The 22,941-nt window shown below is 50.5% G+C and overlaps 1 protein-coding gene across 5 annotated transcripts in view; it reads left to right on the forward strand.

The window, feature by feature from the left end:
* Positions 1-22,941, forward strand: part of LOC122385385 (integrator complex subunit 9-like) — an 85,330-nt gene that overhangs the window by 31,041 nt on the left and 31,348 nt on the right. For 3 of the 5 annotated variants that reach the window (XM_043373620.1, XM_043373623.1, XM_043373624.1), the window contains exons 2-3: positions 106-1,944; positions 8,564-8,767. In XM_043373620.1, coding sequence (XP_043229555.1) covers positions 163-1,944; positions 8,564-8,719 — 1,938 coding nt within the window. In that variant the 5' untranslated portion in view covers positions 106-162 and the 3' untranslated portion in view covers positions 8,720-8,767. Of the gene's footprint in view, positions 1-90; positions 1,945-8,563; positions 8,768-22,941 lie in introns of all 5 variants that reach the window. The other 2 variants (XM_043373622.1, XM_043373619.1) reach the window with 1 other exon arrangement.

Below are 22,941 nucleotides of genomic sequence, written 5' to 3' on the forward strand. Positions count from 1 at the left end.
TTTATTTTATTTGCTGATCATTTTGAGCATAAAAAATCATAAATCCATTACAAAAAAGTAATTTCGTGAAAGTGAACTATTTCCTTTAAGAATGTTTCGTTGCAGTGCACTACTTTACCTAAGCTTGCGTAAGAATACCTTACTGGTGACATCTGCAAGAAAATGAAGTTTTACGCACTAAGTGGACATCCGAATAAGCCGTGCAGCGTGCTACGCTTCAAGCAGTGCACCATCATGCTGGACTGTGGCCTGGATGAGACGACAATGCTCAACTTCCTGCCTCTGCCACTGGTACCGAGCCGTCGGCTGGCCAGCCTGCCCACTTGGACGCCCAAGGAGCAGCCGCAGGTGGAGGGCGAGCTGCGCGAGTGCGCCGGTAAGGTGTTCATCGACTCGCCTCCCGAGTTCTGCCCGCCGCAGACGAGTCTGATAGACTTCTCCGAGGTGGACGCCATTCTGGTGTCCAACTACACCAGCATGCTGGCGCTGCCGTTCATTGTGGCCGAGCGCGGCTTCCGTGGCACTGTGTACGCCACAGAGCCGACGCTGCACATTGGCCGGCTCTGCATGGACGAGCTGCTCTACCACATGGAGCAGACGCCGCGCGCCCAGCACGCCCAGCACTGGAAGCGGCTGCTGCACCTGCTGCCAGCGCCGCTATGCCACGCTTATAAGCCGAAGCTGTGGCGGCAGCTCTACAGCGCCGACGCCATCGCCGACGCCGTGCGACGCGTGCACACGGTCGGCTACGGCGAGAAGATGGATGTGTTCGGGGCGCTGCGCGTAATGCCATCCAGCTCGGGCTATTGTCTGGGCTCAGCCAACTGGACCATCTCCTCTGAATATGAGAAGATCGTGTACGTGAACGGATCGTCCACGCTGACCACACACCCGAAGCAGCTGGAGCAGGCCCAGTTGCGCGGCGCCCGCGTGCTCATCCTCAACGGTTTGACCCAGGTGCCCAGCTACAACCCGGACGACATGATCGGCGCGTTCTGCGCAAAGGTGGCGCACACGCTGAAGGGTGGCGGCAACGTGCTTGTGCCTTGCTGCCCGTCTGGCATCGTGTACGACCTGATCGAGTGCCTGGCCCCGTACCTGGACCAGCAGAGCCTTAGCCAGGTGCCGCTGTTCTTTGTCTCGCCGGTTGCGGAGCACTCGCTTGCCTACTCCAACATCCTGGCCGAATGGTTGTCGCACAACAAACAGGTGCGCGTCTACCTGCCCGAGGAGCCGTTCCCTCACGGCCAGCTGGTGGCTGGCGGCCGGCTGCGGCCCTACAAAAACCTGCAGGCGGACGGCTTCAGTGCCGAGTTCCGGCAACCGTGCGTCGTCTTCGCTGGCCACCCGAGTTTGCGCTTCGGTGACACAGTGCACTTCATGGAGCTGTGGGGTGGCAACGCGGCCAACGCCGTCATCTTCACCTCGCCCGACTTCCCCTATCTAGAGTGTCTGGCTCCGTACCAGCCGCTAGCAATGAACTACTATTTCACGCCTATTGACACGTCCCTGTACTTCAGCCAGGCCAACAAGCTGATTCGCGACCTGAAGCCGCAGGCGCTGCTCACGCCGGCTCAGTACGCGTCGCCGGTGCAGCGCTCCGAATGCCAGCTGGAGGCCGACTGTCCGGTGCTGACCTACCGGCGCGGCGACGTGCTCACGCTGCCCGTGCGGCGCGCCCATCAGAGGCTGCAGCTGTCGGCCGAGCTCAGTGAGCGACTCAGCCCAGTGCCAGTGGGCCCCGGTGTGGCAGCCGCCACTGTCACAGGGCTGCTGCACGTGCAGGACAACAGGCACCGGCTGGATGTGGCGCCCACACCGGCGTCGGAAGCCGCCAGCCTGCAGGAGCTGACGGAGGCGCGGCCCCGTTACCACACTTACGGCGCTGTGCACGTGCCCGAACTACTGCAGCGGCTTACGCAGCACGACATCAACGACGCAAAGGTGCGCCGGCTGCGGCCTACCGACCGCCACCCTCCCTCCGTCTTCTCAGCCCACCGCCTTACGGCGCGGCTCCAGTCTTTCCTACATTTTGGTTTATTACAGTAGTTGCTTTTAAATTCTACTCCATTGGCGACTAATGTGGAGGAAATTGGTACAGGGTGATTGATAAAGTGTTACTTTTTTTAAACATCCCCGTTTCTCAACAATTCGACCTGCATCAACTTCTGATAGTGCTGGCATGATGATGACATTTTATGTGGCAAAATTACAAGTTCCTAAACTGAATGATTCTTACCTCAGAATAAAAACATATTATGGTGTTTTATCTCTAATAGCTACAAACAGCTAGTAATGAGCACGTTGCTGGGTGCAACGAGCAAAAGCCGAAGTCTTACCAAATTCGTCGGCAGACTGACGCATTATTTTGTTACGTATCAAAATTGGGCGTTTTTTATTTATGTTCTACAGGGTGTCCCGAAAGCTCGTTGACAGAACCAGCCATGCTTTTTCGTTCATAATTCTGAATCAGCCTGAAATTCAAGGTCGACGCTTTGGCAGTGTCTCTGGGGCTCAGGCATGAAAATTTTGTCATTGGACCAGCAGAATGCCTTGTTACCGGCGCTCCTGATCTCCTCCGGTGTCTTTTGGGTCATGTGTAGCCGCTTTTCCCTGGATGCCGCCGAAATTGGGTGTCGACGTTGCATCCTGCATGACATGAAGCCTAAGCCGTCGTTTACGATTCTCCTGGCGGTTCTGGGCTAAACAACGAGTTCCCTTGGCAGTTTGTGCATGCTTCGCCAAGGACTTGAAACACCTTCTTGTGCACGATATTAACCAGCTTTTTGAAGCGGAAATCCCTTGTTTTTCTTGGCATGGACTTCGTCGACACTAACACTGTCTTTTTAAGTAATTTAATTACATTGCAAACAGTTTTTACGGCAACACCGAGTTGTTTGGCAACGCCTCGGGAGCTGTGGCCAGCCTACTTCAGCGCCGCAATTTGGGCTCACTTAGTCACCTTCGCCATAGCTCACCTACAACTATTACAAAATGTAAAAACGATCTTAATATTGATACATGAGTCAGTTGGGAGGATGCATGCAAAATTTTATCAAAATCCGTTCATAACTTCTTAAGTTATGGACTGAAAAAAAAAACAGGCAAATCTTTCTGCCCCACCCTGTACTTCTGTCAGTGCACCACAGTGTGCCTGCACGTCAGGTTCCGCTGCAGACTGCTCTGCAGGCGGTAGCCGCTAGAATTGACTTCATCCACCGGGAGCTGTCTGTTCTTTATACCTCCCACCAGGTATAGCGCTCCCGGTGGTTGAGCTGCATCGACTTGTCGATGAGCTTCCACCTTCGGTCCTGGTAGTCGACGATTTTAACGCCCATTGCTTGGTGTGGGGATGCGACAGCACTGGCACTCGTGGTCGACTTTTAGAATCTTATCCGCGATGAGGCGCTGTGTATTTTAAATACAGGAAAGCGCGCCCATTTTACAACGCCCTCCGGTCAAACATCGGCTCTGGACCTGAGCTTTAGTCAGTCCGCGGCTAGCTCAGCTTTTTACCTGGTCCCTCCATGACGACCCACTCGGGAGCGACCACATCCCATTGTGGCTGGAGCACCAGGAGTCCCCAGTGTCAGGCAACCGTCCACCTAGGTGGAATGTTCGGAAGGCCGACTGGGGCGAATTCCAGGCCGCCGTAGAGGCCTCGGTTTTATCCAGAACCGACGCCTATGTGGTGTCTACAGAGGATTTTATATGTTTACTCATTGACTCCGCAAACGGGTGCATACCCAAGACGTCGAGTCAGCCTCGTCGTCCTCCGGTCCCGTGGTGGACCAAGGAATGCGGAGATGCGATTCGTGCCAGGAAGTGCGTTTGTAGAAAGCTTGACCGGAGTATTACTAGTGAGAACATCATCACTTTTAAGAAAGCGCGGGCTTTTGCCCGACGCGTTTTAAAAGAGGCAAAGGCTGTTTCATGGCGCACGTACGTGAGTTCCATAAACCGTTTTACTCCTACGACCCAGATATGGGCACGCATGAAGCGCATTGATGGCCGGTTCAGCTCTGCTCCGCTCCCGGTTTCAAGAGTGAACAACACGGACATCAGACGTCGCAGAGACGATAGGCCGTGCACTCTATCAGCGCTGCCGGAGGGGGTCTTCCTCCCGAATTGCACCAGCCGCTGTTGACTTCAGCACTGCTGAAAATTTGGTGTACAACGAGCATTTTTCTATGGCTGAGCTTACGGCTGCTATCAGCTCGTTGCGCAGCGTCTCAGAGGGTCCGGATGCTGTCCACAACGACACGATTTGTCATCTCCCCGCAGTTGCCCTCGAGGCGCTGCTAGCAACTTTCAATTCGCTTTGGGAGAATGGCACCTTCCCTGAGACCTGGCGAGAAGCCACAATCACCTTCATCTTGAAGGCTGGCAAGTTGAGACATGACCCTCTCCAGTATCGGTCCATCTCTCTCACATCATCGCTTTCAAAGCTGATGGAGAAGATGGTCAATGTGCGTCTTAGCTGGTTTCTGGAACATCGTGGTGTTTTTACAAACGCCCAGTGCGGTTTAAGAAAGCATCGCAGCCCTGTTGACCACATATTAGCCCTCGACACCGAGATACGCACCTGTTTATTGGAAAGAAGCACCTTGGAGCACTGTTCTTTGATATTGAGGCGGCCTATGATACAGTCTTACGACAGAGCATTATTTCCAAAGTACATAAGTACTGCATACGCGGCCGGATGGGTCGTCGGTTTCGGTTATCGGGTTATCGGGTCGTCGGTTTAGAGTCAGTGTTGGCAGCCGTCTTTCGAGCAGTTTTGTTCAGGAGAACGGCGTTCCCCAGGGCGGAATGCTCAGTGTGGCGCTGTTCGCTGTGGCGATTAATGACATTGGCGACAAACTCGCACCATCTATCGGCAGATCTCTGTTTGTGGACGATTTCGCTATTTGGTTTTCTGCCACGACCGCCCGCCACGCGTCCTGACAGCTGCAGCTAGCTGTGACTCGTTTGGAAAGGTGGAGTGACGACAATGGTCTTCGTTTCTCAACAACGAAGACCGTAGCATTGCACTTCTGTCGTCGTCGCTGTGACGATCCAACCATCGGAATCAAACTCTACAGGCGTGTAATACCCACGCAGCCGGCGGCGAAGTTCTTGGGAGTTCTGTTTGACAGACGATTGACATATTCAGACCATTTTAGAGCGCTTCGAGAGAGATGTTTTAAATCCTTGAACGTTTTAAAATGTGTCGCTCGAACATCGTATGGAGCGGACTGCAGGACGCTCCTTCTTTTATATCGGTGGATCGTGCGATCGAAACTGGATTACGCATGCTTTGTATGCGACTTTGCCAGCGAATCCAGTAAAAAGGCTCTTGACTCAGTGCACCACGCGCAGTGACGTACCCAAGGGGGGGGGGCACGGGGGCCATGCCCCCCCCCCCTGAGCGCCGAAGGCGCGAGGGGGCCCCTGCGGTCCATAGATAACTCTGGTGAACGTAGCAATGCTGGATCCCTGTGCTTAACACGCGCACCGACGGGGGGCGGATATCCGCCCCCCCCCCCTGGGGTTTTTCGCGAATGCGCCGCGAAATTTGGTACGACTATTCTCTAATCAATTTTACACATGGTGTGCAAGTTTGAACCTCCTAACTTTTAAGGTCAGGTCACCAGGTCACTTTGAATGACCCAACCTCAAGTCACTTTTTTGCAACTTTGTCACCGTGCCAGAGCTACAGTAGATGTCGGAGGCCTTTGAAACTCGCAGCATGTTATAAGGTCATTAGTAGCTAAATTTTGTATATCTCGGAATTTTGATATCAGTGACCTAAGGTCAGTTCAATTTCTCGACCTCCCCATTATAAGTCAATGGGGGAAAATCAACTCCCTGTTTTTTACCACTAAAACGGGTCGGAATGGCCCCATATACCATACATGACTTCATATACGATCGACCTTCACTACCTTGAGGTCTGTTTTGCTGTTGGGCAGCTGTAAGGTCATGTGACGTCATCAAAGGTCACCAAAGGTTTTTTGCCAATAACTCCGTACAGGAACAAGATACAGTCGCGCGGATGGTCTCATTGTGTTCAGCTCGTCAAGACGCATCGAATGATATACATGATGACCTCGAGGTCACGTGACCTGAGGTCAACCTTTGACCTTGACCTTTTGAGGTCATCATATATATCATTCGATGCGGATTGACGAGAGGATCACGATAATGCCCTTAGTTTGTTCCTATCTTGACTAACTCGAAAGTAATTCGAGAAAACTCTCCCTATCTAGCGCCGCCATTTTGACTTTTTGACCCCTGTGACGTCATCTTTGACCTGACCTGAAAATGGCCTTTGTAAAAATTGTAGACCTTGTCCGTGCGTATCCGATGCCGTTTACCACTTGTCGCTATCTTGCTTCGTTCTCGAGATCTCAGGGGGGGGCGGTCATCCGCCCCCCCCCCCCCGTCGGTACTAAGTTGGCGCAGGCCCCGGTCGGTGCGCGTGTTAATTCCAATACTAGATAGAACGTCTTTTACTCGAAAGAAAAAATAATATCGAAGAGGGATTATGTCACGGTGACGAGCCCACAACGCCCCTTTCTAACTGAGGGCCACTGGTTACCTGAGTGCCCCATGGTCACCTGAGGGGCCCCTGGCCATCTGAGAGGCCCTGGTCATCTGAGGGGCCCTGGTCACCTGAGGGGCCCCCTGGCCATCTGAGGGGCTCCCTGGTCACTTGATCATTCATACCCAGCCCAGTCTCGCGCACGCTTGCAACCACACACACACACCTACACGCACACGCACATGGGCGCACACGCACATGGGCGCACACGCACATGCGCACACATGCACACTTGCACGCACGCACAGACACTTTCCTTTTCCTGAATTATTGAATTATCTTCCTGAACTAGACTTTATTGACTGCTGGAATTTAGCCCAAAAGTACAGATCAACCGACCTTTTTTTGCATGCAATTACAATAGGTACAATAACAAAACGAAGAAAGTCAAACTTTTCGGACAGCCAAGTGCCTTCGTCAGTGAAAAAAAAAGATTGCCGTGCTGGCCGGTTACTATTTAGGTATATTTTATCAGCGTAAAAGCTATAATTTTTATTTCACTGACGAATGCAAGTCAGGCCCGAAACGTCTGATTTTATCTGCATTGCTATTGTATCGTCATTGTTAAAGGGACAGTATCATCATTTTGATGAAATTTGATGTTGCATAGGCCCCACCGTTCTGGTCCGGGAACTGAAGACCGATCCTCGAAGCTCCACACTGTTCTCCCGCTATCGCCGCTGAAAGTACGAAATGTGTACTACACTTTGAATCGTGCACCTCTGTTTTAACTGTTAAAATGTTTGCGCCCTTTTGAATTGACCGCCAGTAATACATTTTTCCCGGGTCATTTCATCACATTTTGTTAAAGGGACTATCCCACCTTTAACATGGGGTTTGAGTTGAGATAGCCAAGTTTGCGGCGAGGTTCAGAAACCACTATCTATCTAGGTTGCAACCCCCGTGGCCTCTTGGTGTTGAAGAAATTAGTTCCCTTCATTTGAAAATGGGCCTTGTACAAGGCCCTATCTTCAACATGGAGCGACCGTTAGTGTGACGTCACCTCGTTTAGTCATTCTGATTCAAATGGGTTTGTTCGTTGAAAAATCGCTTAAAACTTGGTCTGAACTTTGTTGTGGTGCCTACAGAGTAAAAAGAATCAGCTTTATGACAGTAATGTGGCCTGGGGAAGGAGGTAATTTTGGGCTGTGACGTCACATATTTGAAAGTTTGTGTTTGGAATATGGGAAGCCTAAGATGTTTAATGAAAAATAAATGCCAGAACCGTGTTCCTGGTCATCCAATCTATAAAGTCGGGCACAATTTAACTGGTTTCAACAACATTTTAGAAGGTGGGATAGTCCCTTTAAGTCAAAACGTTTTTCGCACTTAATCATCACCTTTAGATTCATTAAATTATCGTAGGCATTTCCCACTTTCCCTTCGGATTTTAGAAGCTCAACAAAGGAATTCCTCCAGTTTGAATCACAATCTCCCTCCTGTGTATGACGTTTGTCACGTGATTATCACGTGATATTTTCTCCAATTTCCAATTGTCACGTCCAATGGTCACTCCCTCCAATTGTCACGTGGTATTTTCTTAGGCAGTACCTAAGGCTGCCTCTCGCTGACAGCTCAATCAGAAGAACGACCGCATAAGCATAGCATCAATAATGTTTTATCTGCGCCAGTTCCGTAGTAATTTCGCAGGCTTCCAAACTGGCGGCCATGCTTGTAGTGGTGGTTCGCTTATGAAAATGAAATGTGGTTCGCAATATTTCTCACCGAGCTCGGTCCTCTAACCATATTTTTCTGATTCAGGAAAAAGAGAAATGCTATAAAAAAATAATCAGCTCCATATATTGATTTTTCGATGATACCCATCTACGGTCCCTTTAATGAAAAAAAAAACAAATGTGTAACTTTTCCAACCTACAATAGTTGTTGCGCACATGCAGCTATGAGTGCGCGCGCGTAGGCTGTATCCACTGTGCACGTGTGGGCTGTGCCCACAGTAGTCTTGTCGCCGCTCGGCAGGTGGAGGAGGGACCGAACGGCGTGATCGTGCATCTGCAGGAGGAGGACACTCTGATCCAGATTGACGCCAGCTCCACCCACATCATCTGCGGCGGTGACGAGACGCTGCGTTGCAAACTGCGTGACACACTGCTGCACTGCCTAAACAAGTTTTGAGGCTGCTTCCGTCCTGCTGCGGACACCGCAGGCCTCATCGTATCGCAGGTCAGTTGGCCGGCCGAAATCGATTCATTGTGATCGGGGAAGAAACCTGAGGCGTCTTGCACCAAAATACACAGCTCGGTAGAATCGGCAAAATACCTACCTACTATGGACGTCAGCCCCTTGAGACGCCACTTCTTGCGATAATTTTTAATGCGTGAACTCTCGTTGACGATATTCTGGCAATGTGTGTTTCAGAACCTGCCGAAACTATTATTACTAACGTATTTTGACGCCATACGATTATGAAAGATACTTCTCATTCACTCATAATGCTAAGGTCAATTCAGGCCCGGGCAGAGGCTTGCGTTCGGCCATACTCGAGCCCCGCCACCAGCGCCATCTGCTTTTAATGTCATCTACCAGCGCCCGCTACCGCTACCAGCTACCGCCCACCATCAAGCCCGGATGGGGCGCGAGACGCGAGTGACCGGTCGCCGGGCAAGGAGCGCCGGAGGGGTAGGGCGGAGCATAGCGCTGACGTCATTAAGTGGCTCCGCCCCATAAGCGCGTAGCCTTTACCCAAATAGCAGATTCATTTCGTGACATTTCACATTGCGAGTGGCAATGTTGAGTTGTAATAAGAGACAAATGACGGACACAACACATTCGGGTGGACGCGTTTCGTCAAGAGACTGATTCAACACCTCTTCAGAAAAAGAAGGGGTGTTGTATTGCTTGTATTGCTTCCATATCTGAAGGGGTGTTGAAGAAGTCTCTTGACGAAACGCGTTCACCCGAATGCGTCCGTCTCAATGTATACCGTTAAATTGTAAATTGATGTAGTAAAACTCAGGGCTGCGGAGTCGGAGTAGGAGTCGGAGCTGGAGTCGGTCTGAGTCGAAAGTTCTGCCCGGAGTCGGAGTCGGTGTCGGAGTCGCCAAAATCTTACCGACTCCGACTCCGAAGTCGGAGTTAACGCTGCATGGCTCAACGTCATGCACTGCACCTGTTTGATTGACGATGCTGCGCTCGAATTTAGATTTTGTCGAAAAAAGATAATGTTGCTGTTTTGGACGAACGTTTTCAGCGAAAGACGCAAGCCTGTGAAATTCCCAGAACCGGCTTTTTAACCGGCGCTCTGGTGGGGTCCGTTTATAACGCGATCTGGTAGGGGGGGGGCTATTTTTTGCCCCCTCCCCCTCCCTCGTATCTCCGAAACTACTGGACGGATTCGCAAAATTCAAACGGCGTTCGAAAGCCCTATCAAATTTACAATGGGAATTACAATTTCATTGACCTCGGGGTCACCGATGACGTCACAGGTCAGGTCAAAGATAAAATGTCTTGCCGGTCACGCGTCTTCTAGGGAATGCGCTATAACATCGAGTAAAACGCATTTTATCGAAACTGAGCGATAGGGCGTCAGTTGCCTAGTAGATATGTTAATATTAGATGTCACTGATAGCAACAGGTCAGGTCACCAAGGGTCAGCACATGAACCCAATTTTACTAGGGCCGTGTGATGCATGTTTTATGGCCAATTTTTCATTTCCAACTCAGGTGTTGGTTATAAGACCATCAGGAACGGTTTAGGTCACTTCCTGGTGGAGGTCAGGTCAAAAAAGGTCAAATTTCAAAATTGATATTTTTCCCCGCAGGGGGTTGACCGTGGTCGAAGCTGCTGCTTAGCCGGGGTCATCTTGCTTCGGCTGTGCGGCGGCTGTGACTTCGGCCAGTAAGGGAAGTAGCGCCCCCTCGGCCCCAGCTTAACGCGCGTTTTGACCTGGACTTGCCTTGCTTACTGGATGGATTGTCTGCAGGATTGGCCCCGCAGGGGGTTGCGGTGGCCTGGATCGCTGTTGGACTGGGATCCTTGGGCCCTTGCCCCGCGGCGGCCCTGGCCTCGGCCAGCAAGGGGAGTAGCGCCCCCTCGGCCCCAGCTTGACCCATGCTTGCCTACGACTTGCTTTGATCACTGGATGGATAGATGGTACGGCCCGAATTTTCTTGGTGTCCGTGTTTGTTTCTGCTGCGCGGTCTTTGTTTGCTCTTGCTTTGTTTCCTTACCGGATAGGTGTGTTTTGTTCGATCGCTGATTTTCTCATTCCTTTTCACCCCTTTTCGTTGCTGTTGCACCCGCAGGAACACAGCAGAGTTGGGCTAGTGTAAGGGGAGTGGCGTCCCCTCTGGTACCAGCCGGTTTTACTAGGCTAGGCGAGCCGACCCGTACCCCAGGACAACGGGATCCTGGAGGTTGAGCCCCCCGCCGTGCGGAGCCCGTCGCGGTGGCTGGGCAACACGCCTCTTTGACCCTGAGTTCTGTAAGGGCGGGACACTCAGGGGGGCGCCGCGCTTGAGGAGCCATTCCCAGTCGTGATGCCGCCGGGGGTGGTGTCGGAGAGGTGTCGCCGGCGGGGTTCGGGCACTTGTGCTCGTCCTCCGTCGGTGGGACTGATCTGTCGCTGCCCCTGGCGGTGACTCGGCTAGGCGTCAAGGGAGGAGGCGGTATCCGACCGTTGGGGGTGGTGAGTCTCTCTCTCCCCTTCGGAAGGTGCCGCCAAGTCCCGTGCAGTCAGCTCGGCCGTCCTAGGCCTTGTAGCGGCGCCGTTGCGGAGCGTCGGCGGCCGAGCTGGCGGAGACCAAGCACAATCACATGGATAACCCGACCAACCCCCCTTCCCCAACTCTTACCAATCCCTCGGCTTCGGCCGATTCTCGTTCGCCGGTCTCGGCCGACGGGCGAACCCTGCACGACCCAAGACCAAAAAATCCCAGGATCCTCATCTTCCGGAGCGCAGACAGGCAGCTGAGCTCCTTGTCGCCCTTTCAGCGGAAAGACGGCTGTGACCGGTTCGGCAGTATCGTCCGCTGCGACCGCATGCGGGACGGAGCGCTTGAAGTAAAGTTCCGGAAGAGCGAAGAGGCGACGAAGGCCCTAGCCGCCACTCGATTTGTGTACTCCGAAGGACGTGGCTCCGTTCGGAAGCTCGTCTCATTGCCGTTGACGGTGGAGCCACACCGCTCCAAGAACACCTCTCGAGGAGTCATCAACTGCTATGACCTGCGGAACGTGAGTGACGAGGACATAGCGGACGGGCTCTCAGAGTACGGCGTGACAGCCGCCCGCCGCATATTCACGCGAAGAGGCACGGTCTCGACAAATAACATCATTCTCACATTTGACACCATCGACATGCCGAACGAGGTCCGTGTGGGGTACATCAAGGTCCGCGTGTGCCCATACGTCCCGGCGCCCATACGCTGCTATCGGTGCCAGAGGTTCGGCCACACGAAGGACAACTGCCGGGGTAGACCCACATGCTCCAAGTGCGCTTCTCAGGACCACACTGACGATACGTGCAACTCAGAGACCCCTCGATGCGTCAACTGCGGAGAGGGGCAGACACCGAACTCCGCGTATGACAGGTCCTGCCCTACATACGTCAAGGAGAAGGAGATTAACACCATCAAGGCTACCAGGAATCTGTCATTCAAAGAGGCCCTGGAGGTATATAACCAAAATCACCCGAAGACCTCTTATGCCAAGAAGGTGAAAGTGACAAACGCTATCGATGCCTCCCAGATGAGCGTGGCACAGCTCGTGCAGCTTCTCAAAAGATTCGGCCTCACTGTCGTAGCCATTGGTGACTCCGCGGACTCTTCGGCGCCTGGTGCGCCGCCGAGTGACACAGAGCAGACTGCTCAAGAGTCAGTGTGGGGTCCACCCAGTCCCGCTCCAGCCGCGAGCGGTGAAGGAGACGATTGGACCGTCGTCCAGCGCCGACAGGGTGGTCGGCGACCCCCGACGCAAGGCGCCATCCACCCCGCCCTGCCCCCGACGTCCACGGCGGTGCAGGAGGCTCTGCGGCGGGGAGAGGAGGGCACGAGAGGCGAGGAGGGCTCGCTTCGTTCAAAAGGCCATGGAGGCTAAGGAATCCTCTGGTGCCGCCTCCGCCTCCGGGAGTGCCAATGCGGCTGTCGCTGCTGACACCCCGGAGACACCTCAGGCGGGGACTCGGCCCATCATGGGTCCCCCGCCCCCTCCCTCGCTCTCGCAGCAGCGGCGGCCTCCGCCGTCGCTCCCAGACACACCTGTGTCAAGGACACAGGCCGCCGCCCCGACATCTCCGTCAGGGCAGCCTCAGCCTCCTGCGGCTCCGGGGCGCCTTGCCAAACGGCAGACGCCCCCGAGCTGATCGTCTTCGGAGGGTGACGCTCCTCGGGCGAAAAAGCCCCAGCAGGGCTTGAGTCACGCCCGATCTGCCTCCGCAGAAGGCAGGCTTCACCGAGAGGGCTCGGGGCGCCCCCGTATCCGCTACGGGGAGAGCGCCTCTTCGGAAAAAGAGGACTTAGTATAGTCATTTACTCTAGTCATTTCCTCTTTTATCCTTTTATCTTTTTCGCGCTATTGCGTTTTTTTACCAGGCGCGTTTCTCTCGGTGTTTTTTTTTTTTACCTTTTTGTGGTCAGTCAGGTATCTGCGTGCGCCTTTGCCTGATGTTATACGCGCCCTTTTTTACAGTGGAACGCGCCCGCGCCTTTTGAATCACGCCTTTTATTCTACAGTGGAACTGTAGAGGCCTCCGGGCCTACTACCAGGACCTACAGTCTCTTATCCGTTGGCGCACACCCCTTGCTTTAGGTCTCCAGTAGACCAAGCTAGCGCCAAATGTCACCTTTGCCATCAAGGGCTGCTCTGTTTTTAGAAGAGACCTAGACACCCCGACCATTGCCCATGGAGGTGTGCTTTTGGCGGTTCACCATAGCATACCTGCGCGCCAGGTGCCGCTGCAGACTCCCCTGCAGGCGGTGGCGCCAGAGTTGATTTCAACCACCGGGAAATGACTGTGTGCTCTTTATACCTGCCACCAGGTATAGCGCTCCCAGTGACTTGTCTTGTCGATGAGCTTCCACCTCCGGTCCTGGTAGTCGGCGATTTTAACGCCCATTGCTTGGTGTGGGGATGCGACAGCACTGGCACTCGTGGTCGACTTTAGAATCTTATCCGCGATGAGGCGCTCTGTATTTTAAACATACGACAGCGCACCCATTTTACAACACCCTCCGGTCAAACATCGGCTCTGGACCTGAGCTTAGCCAGCCCGCAGCTAGCTCAGCTTTTTAACTGGTTCGTCCATAACGGCCCACTCGGGAGCGACCATTTCCCGGTGTGGCTGGAGCACCAGGAGTCCCCAGTAGTAGGCAGCCGTCCACCTAGGTGGAATCTCCGGAAGGCCGACTGGGACGATTTCCAGACCACCGTAGAGGCCTCTGTTTTATCCAGAGCCGACACCTCTGTGATATCCACAGAGGAGTTTACGTCTCTACTCATTGACTCCGCAAACGGGTGCATACCCAAGACGTCGAGCCAGCCTCGTCGTCCTCCTATTCCGTGGTGGACCAAAGAATGCGGAGACGCGATTCGTGCCAGGAAACGCGCTTTTAGAAAGTTTGACCGGAGTGGCACCACTGAGAACCTCATCGCTTTTAAGAAAGCGCGGGCTTTTGCCCGACGCGTTTTAAAAGAGGCAAAGGCTGTTTCATGGCGCACTTACGTAAGTTCCTTAAACCGTTTTACTCCTACGACCCAGATATGTCATCATGCCGAGGATTTCGGTGTTCAATGGGAGTGGATTTTTTGCCACCTCGCATGGCAAAAGCGCATGCGATGGTATTGGTGATACTGTGAGGACCACCTTACCGATAAAATGCATTTCTTCTTCGTTTCGGCAACGCAAATAGCAGGAACGAAGACGAAAATGAAAGAGAACGGTTCACAAGTGCCCGCACGGTGAAGGGTAGGTAGTAGGTACCAGGACGTTTCACCGCTTTGAACCGCTCGACTCCCACACCATAGCAGCCTTCAAGCTCTCCGAGTCTTCTGAGACTCGTTCTTCACACCGCGTGTGTTACTGAGGTTTGTTTGAAAGATCTTCCTCGAACAAGGTGTATGTATGTGTGTGTGTTTGTGCGAGTGTGTGTATATGGGTGAATGCATTTTATCTGTGCTTTTTGAATGAAGACAGACGGTGTTTTATGACGTTTTGTTTCCTTTTTATTGTGTGCTGATCACTGGGCTTACCAAACAAATAAAATACGCCACCTTCAAAGAACACAATGCTGTGTTAGGTCACTGACCTAATGTGACCTTGACCCGGCCCATACCTACTCAAAAACACCACCAATGTATTCTCCGTGAAGTAAGCTTTCATATGACACCCATATTGCCTATGATTCTCGACGTTCTCGGCAGATGTCATTTTCATGTCAGGTCATGACCACATTGTTGACCTCGGTTTGAGGTCAACGGGTCCGATATACCAACCAAATCACATACCACTATTAAGAGCATGGATAAGACATCTCTGATAGAAAAATCAGAATTTTTAAAATAGGACAAATTTGAAAGGTCACGGGGTCAAGAAAAGGTCACGAGGTCAAAGGGTCAAAAAATTACCCTGGGGTTTCGTTCACACTTTTGCTAGACGCACCAGCCTTTGCGCTTCTTATTTCATATATAACTTTTTTTTTGATCCGGTGAACCGTTGCAGAGATAAAAAATACTTTATATTTCAATGTTCCGGAAAACCTAAAAATTTGCATGACCCATATGATATGGGTCATGCAAATTTTTAGGTTTTGATTTTCAGTGGCGCGGGAACCGGGGGGGCTAGGGGGGGCTGAGCCCCTCCAACTTTTCGGCTGGGGGGGCTCGTAATGTATTTGAGCCCCCCCCCCCCAGCTGGAGGAATCGAAATCGGAAATCTACCAACACAATTTCATAGATTCATACATAGGCGCGAGAAAGTAATCTTGGGCGCGGGAACCGGGGGAGAGGGCAGTGGGGGAAGCTTGCCCTCACAACTCTGGGGCCGTGGGGGCGGTGCCTCACATCTTTTTATGAGGCCAGGAACCGTTGGGGCAGCTTGTCCTCCCCAAATTAGGGGTTGTGAGTCACAAAGAAAGAAAGCATGTAGGTGAAAAAATCTACCTATTTTACTGACTCGGCAACTCATTTGGCAGCTTAAAACCTTTATTCCACGTTGCCAAAACGGTAGTTTCTTCACTCAGCTGAGACGGAATACCTATCTCACTTTTTTGCAAATATTTTCTTCTTCTTTTTTTCGTTGAAAAGGCCAAGGTCTGAAAAATAAGTGGCCTAAAACCGATGAGAAAACTAGATTTGGGGGTACCCTAGGTTGATCTCTATGATGGTTCAGCCCCCCCCCAGTCTGGAAGAAGTTCCCGCGCCACTGCCCATATCTCATGACCCCTGTGACCTAGAGACTAAAAATTTACTGGGACGAAGTAGTGCCCATAGGTCAACTTACATGCCAAATTTGAGCAAAATCGGAGAGGTCATGGTGAACAATTGGAAAAAATTAGGTGATTTGTCGTGGAATTGCCCATAATACATCAGCATCGTGATCTTCGCCCAAATGACTCGCTTCACGAATAGGACCCCCAATTCCCAGTGCTCTGGAGCCGCCCCTGGTAAAGTTATGAACTTGAAATTTTCAGGGAATGTGCCCAATTTAGTTTTAGGAAAAGTCAGAAAATTTCAGCATCGTAGCTTCAGCGGTTTCGGAGATACTCCCGAAAAACCTGAGGGGTGGATGAAAACAACCCCCCCCCCCTGCCACTAATAGGGTTAACGGACTAAAGTAACTTCCGTTACTTTTGTTGTGAATTAACGGATTATCGTTTAACGGAACTAACTTTTTAGTTAACGGATCAACGATTAACGAAACTAACTTTTGATTAACGATGCCCACCTATGGCCAATTGCCAGTTGCTACTTTCTGAGTTTCAACTCCTTGTGAAAGACCCTTCCCCGTGCGTCGACGAGTGGATGCAACGCTGAATGACCGGCGCTATATAGTTGTTGAACCATGGCCCAGAAAGACGGGAGAGAGCGCAGGCCTTTCAAAAAGCAGACGCACTGACACTGCAGTAGCGTCTGATGATAGGAGCACTGTCTACTCGAGGGCAGCGCTTTTCAAGGAGCGCTGTGGCCCGAAGGTTTGGACTTTGAATTGTGAAAAACGCCCGCTCGCCGCAAAACGCAAACACCGCAAAACGCGCAAACGCACGCCTGAAACGCCAACGCAAACGTCGCAAAAAATAAACAAAGGCCCGCACGCCGCAAACTGCAAATAAAAAAAAACGCAAAAACGCCGCAAAACAATAAAACCGCCCACATCGCACGGCCGCTAACCGCCAACCGAAAACGCCTAAAAATCGCCCGCCCTCCGTCAAAAGCAAACACCGCAAAAAACGAAAAAGCGGCCGCCAACCGCAAACAAATTTAACACCGCAAACGACGCAAAAAAAGAAAACCGCCCGCATCGCCCGCCCGCCGCAAAAAGTAAACACCGCAAAACGTGCAAAACGCACGCCCGAAACGCCAACGCAAACGTCGAAAAAAATCGCCCGACGCCGCAAACCATACAAAAAAAAAAACGCCGAAACGCCGAAAAAATAAAACCGCCCGCATCGCACGCCCACTAACCGCCAACCGAAAACGCCTAAAAATCGCCCGCCCGCCGCCAAAAGCAAACACCGCAAAAAAAACGAAAAAGCGGCCGCCAACCGCAAGCAAACTTTACACCGCAAACGACGCAAAAAAAAAAACCGCCCGCATCGACCGCCCGCCCGCCCGTAGCGTCTGATGATAGAAGCATTTTCTACTCATCTCGTAAGCGTGACTACATTGAAGCCTTTGAGCATTGAACACTAACGAAGTAGTTTTGATGCCTTTGTAACAGCCCAGAATATCTCGATGACGAGCTGCAGCACATTTTTGAAAGATTTCAGGAACTCAAATATCCAAAAAGGTTTCTAATTTCTCAGAAGAAAAAGGCCCAGAAGATTCGTGAACAAAAAAAAAAAAAACAACTAATGAAAAAGAAAACGCAAGAAGGGAAAAAGAAAAATCGAGTAGATTACTGTGCATTCCCAATTTTGAAAAGGTGGATACGGTAACACGACAGCTTGAGCAGGCCGGATTCAGGACGGTGGTAAGTGCGGGACACAAATGTGGCGACATTCTAAAAGGTGCACGCGATGAAGATAAGGAGCACGACAGTAGCATAGTTTATCAGATACCGTGCGCTGTTTGCGAAAAACAATATGTAGGCGGGACAGGTAGGGGCCTAGGTACCCGTGTCGCGGAGCACAGAAGAGACGTGAGGGGGCACGTATTAAGCAATGCGATAGTGGTTCATGTGGATAAGGCCGGGCACTTAGCAAGGTGGGATTGGGCTGAATTTTAGAGAAAGGTATTAGCAAAAATATCAGGAGGACACTAGAGGCTGCACATATCAAGACCAAGAACACACTAAACACAAGAGGGGGATTTTATTCGATGGCAGTAGCGACAGCCAGATTATCCTTGCTGAAACGGAGCACGATTGTGGGGAACGAACGTGATCGAATGTAAAATATCGAAATGTCATTACCATGAGTGATTTATTAATGCTGATGTTATTTTAAAATGTGATTTGTGACTTTAGGTATATTTGTCTCAATTGCTGACGATGGCACATTGTTGTCGAAACGTCTAAAATACAAAAAGATTTGTATTTTAATTATCATTTTAGTTCTCCGCAAGTATATTGAAATAAAATTAAAGTACTCGTCTTTTACGGACAGTTTCGTGACTGTATTATTGTCACTTCGTCAGCGGCATACAAGTAATATAAACATTTTCGAAATCACATTTTCAAAACACAAGTAAATAAACCGCACTCGCTTAAATCTACACACATTTTTCATTTTGACCCGCTTCCATCCAGACAAATCCTCACATACCCTCAGGTCATCCCTATATAGCAAAAATTAATAACAATTATTGTAACCATTTGCTGTGACACAACATATGTGATACGACATAATACCAGACCGTTACAAGACAGAGCCGCCAAATGTCACTACATGACTACACCTTACAACTTACATACAGTCACGCGTACGCCAATTTCTTATTAAGCCCGCCCTGACCCCTATGCCTATTAAAAAGTCCCACCCATCTCTGTTCCCGTATTCTTCTGTATGTAACCCAATTCTTCCAAACCTTTTCTAGTCCGACAAATTTAGCGTTCGATAAGTGATGACCCTCACCATTGAAATGCGCCGCTACCTTAATTTCATTTCGCATGCAGCGTATAGACGACAGATGATTTTGAATTCTGTGATATAGGATCCCCCCTGTTTCTCCCACATAAACAACACAGTCACACAGTACAGAATATGCCATAAACAACATTGAGTTTTATTCACGATCGATGGCAACACAAGTCAAATTCCTAAAACCAGACGTTTCGGCCACAGGGTGCCTTCGTCAGTGGACACTAGTGATTAATTAAATTAAAAACACATAGTATCAAAAACAATCGGTATACATCGTTCGAAGTCGACACATCGGGCACATGTTTCGAAATGCATTCTTTGGTTCAACATTAAAAACCTAAATTGAGAACGGCATTCATCACGCTATTGTTCTTGTCGCGTTCTTTTGATATGCTGAAAATTAAATTATATAATGAATGTACCTACAGGTCACAATGTACGAGGGGGTATCGAAAAGTTCTGATCATCACATAGAAGATGTAGACCGATTTTGATGATTTTTGGTTGGTGTGATATTTGGTTGTTAAGAACAATGTTCCCGCAAAGAGAATCCTGAGAACTGGTTTTATCTTATGGAAGAGAGACTTAGAAGTAAAAAAGATTAGTGTTGGGCCCATTGAGGACCGAACCGTCATCCAACTAATGCATTTGAAACGGTATCACACTGAGAAAATGCATCAAGAACATGAAATTAGTTTATGGCGAGGAAAGCCCATCTCATGCACTTACCGAAAATGAAGAAATAATTTTCAACTTTGTTGCATGGCCCTTGCACGGAAGTCAAGAAGTGAGTGACTACCAATGACTGACAAGGTGGTGACTGTGCAGAAAGTGGAGGACCTCATCCTTACAGATCGTCGTGTGACCTTTTAGATGATTGTGCAACAGAAAGGTTTCGATGCTGGCAGTGCCTGAAAATATTATCAGCGAAGAACTACAGACGATAAAGGAGTCAGCCCGCTTAGAAGTTCGTGTGTCTACTTTGTTCAAGAGAAAAATGCGTCTTGGCCCTTCGAAATGAAAACTAGGCCTTTTTTAGGAAATTGAAGACATCTTCGATCATTTGATGACTTGTGACGAATGATGGGTCTATGTGTATGATCCAGAGACAAAAAGATGATCAAGAAGTTTAACCCATTAACGCCCGTAATTCCCCAGCGAACGCACACGGGTGCCCATTTGCTGAATTGGAGTAAATGGACCCCTAAGAGTACCATGTGAGTTTGGTAAATGTGCGAAATCTAGAAATATCCTTTTTTGAAGTGGTACCTTTTGGTACCACTGGGCGTTGGTGACATCATTTTTTCGCAAAAACATGCATTTTAGCAGCATACAAGATATGTTTGCCAAGAAGACTTTGCAACTCATTCGTGAAAATTAGAATATTAGACGACATACTCATCGGCAACATTATGGCAAACACTCGCCTCTGATGTTTTCCAAGTTGTCAGATTATGACGTCATTACTGACATGCTATGCCTAACTGCCATAAAGATCGATGCTATTATTCATGGTGGTGGGTCGGTCTAGTGAACTGTACTGTTTCAAGCAAGGATGCGGAGTCGATGGATTTTCGGTGACTCTGACTCTGACTCCAATTCCGACTTTCACTTATCACCTCCGACTCCGACTCCGACTCCAGGTATGGCTGTCGACTCTGACCGACTCTAACCCCGACTCCATGTTCGCAGCCCTGGCATTTGCGCGGAGTCGCAGGATTTTCGGTGACTCGAACTCCGGCTCCGGCTTCCACAATCGACTCCGACTTTGACTCCGACCTCGGCTAGAGATATCGACTCCGACTGACTCCGACTCCGACTCCGCAGCCCAGGTTTCAAGGCTTGCAGGGTCGTTTATTTTCCTAAAATGCACAAATATTTCTATACAAATGACAAAACTAACAGTTTTCTGAATGTTCTGAACCAGCAACTACTCTATAATATCTTTCAAAACTATGAAAACAAACTTGAAACCCATAGATCAAGAGCCAGCAGAGTTTGTGGTTACGGTTCATGCACAGCAAGACCCTTCCAAATCTAATTCAGCAACCAAACGAGACAGATCTCCAAAATGGACTTCAACCGGATCGTGCAGTGCTGCTTGCGCCGAGGCACACGCTGCAGCAGTCAACACGCATACCCTGGTCAATATAGGTCTTACTTTTAGCCGTGATGCTTCTCTCCATGTAAGTACGTCTCCGAGCAGAGCGCCACTCGCCACTTGCCACAGATGACTTTAGTGCCAACCACGTACTTTGCAGACGCTTTGCCTTCGTGGTAGGGCCAGCTCTAATCCAGTGTCCGAATCCGTCGCGGTGTAGGTATGCATCCCATTCTCAGGTGTACGTACCACTGACCAAGCAGCAGGTCTGCAGGAACTCGTCTGTCAATACCATCCGCATCAATATTTCCTCCGTAGGTGTATTACCGCACAAACTGCACTGGGATATGACGCCGTTACCCATTTCTTCCTGAACAACAGCAACAGCCTTCCTAAACAACAGGACGATCTCAAAACCGTGCCCCTTCCCCTCCCCCAAGCAAAATTCATTTGGGGCCTTAACCACATGGTTGCTCCACAGGGGTACCCGCAATAATACCAGCGATTATAGGGCAAAGCATCCTATCCAACATCCATGCGTCACGTTAGCAGTGAATGACCAATCAGCAATGAATGCTCCAGCTTCTTTGGTGGCGACGAAGGCGCTCCCCTCTCCGACCTCTTGCCGCAAAGGGCGCATCACCCCTGAGAAACGTTACACAAACGACCTTCAACCTACATAGGCACCCCTTTTTCGCATGAAGACGCCCCATAACTTTCATAGGCGCCCCTCTTTCGCATGTAGGCGCCCCTATGGGCATCAAAAGCGACTCTGTAGACCTTACAGGCGCCCCTCGTTCCCAGTGAGGCGCCCACAGGCGCCTATGGGCTTCACAGGCGCTCCTTCCTCTTTCCATAGGCCTCAGAGGCGTGGCGATCTTTGGGATGCAGGGATCGATCTTTCGTATGGAAGCTCCATTATGGCGTTCAAGGGCGCCCCTTTTGCATGTGGGCGCCTCTACTTATGGGCGTCATGGGCCTCAGAGGCATTCCTATAGGCTTCACAGGTGCCCCTCTTTCGCATGCAGGTGCCCTTATGGGCATCCTCATTTGCATTGAGGCGCCCCTAAAAACTTCATAGGTGCCCTTCTTTCGCATATAGGCGCCCTTATGGCCTCAAAGGCGCCCCTCTTACGCACCCAATTCCCTCGGGCGATGGCGTCCCCTTGAGGGATGGCGCCCCAAATAACAATTTGTCCGCATCACTCCGTTGAGCGTTGTTTCCCCTCTGCAAAGACCGCACACGCATGTAATTGCGAAAAAAACGCTTAGCCTACCGCCCAGTGGTACCAAAAGGTACCAACAAAAATTCTGCCCCTAGGAACGCCAGGATTCATGACGAAACATCTGATTTTCTGCTTAACTGCAGCTGCGAGTTCTTCATCTTTATTGTAAACACACTTTGGCTAAAAAAATATTTACAGACAAGCAACCACAAACGTTTTTATCTCCCAACGTCAGCCCATGACTGCGGCGCCTCGAAACACTCCGAGCTTTTCTGCACCTCACACGAAGCTCTTCGTATCAGCACGTTATTTATACCCAACAGCATATCCGGAAAGGAGGTCATTATCCGATGACAAAATCTATCCGGCGAAAGAACGTGTGGTCTCAACGCAGCAAACCAAAATGTGCGTTGGTACCTTTTGGTACCGCTGGGCGTTAATGGGTTAAGCACGGCACATCTGTCCTTCTTAAAAGGCGAAGATGCAGAAGCCGATATGGAAGGTCAATGCTATCAGTGTTCTAGATCTGGCGTAGGATAGTCATTACCGACTGTCTTGATGATGGTCGGATAATGATAAGCAAGCACTACTGCACACTTTTGAAGAAGTTGCGAGATGGCCTCAAGCAAAATCGCCGCAAAAAAGCCCAAGAAAGATGTTTTATCCGCACCGACAGCGATAAGCGTCGAAGGACGCCTATTCGTCCTGAGCTGCGATTGAAGAAACAACATGATGTGGACATCAAATCCTACCGCATCTAACAAATGCACCTGGCC

This window comes from Amphibalanus amphitrite, unplaced genomic scaffold (genome assembly GCF_019059575.1).
Source record: "Amphibalanus amphitrite isolate SeventyFive unplaced genomic scaffold, NRLGWU_Aamphi_draft 000217F_arrow, whole genome shotgun sequence".
In the NCBI taxonomy this organism is placed as follows: Eukaryota; Metazoa; Arthropoda; class Thecostraca; order Balanomorpha; family Balanidae; genus Amphibalanus; species Amphibalanus amphitrite.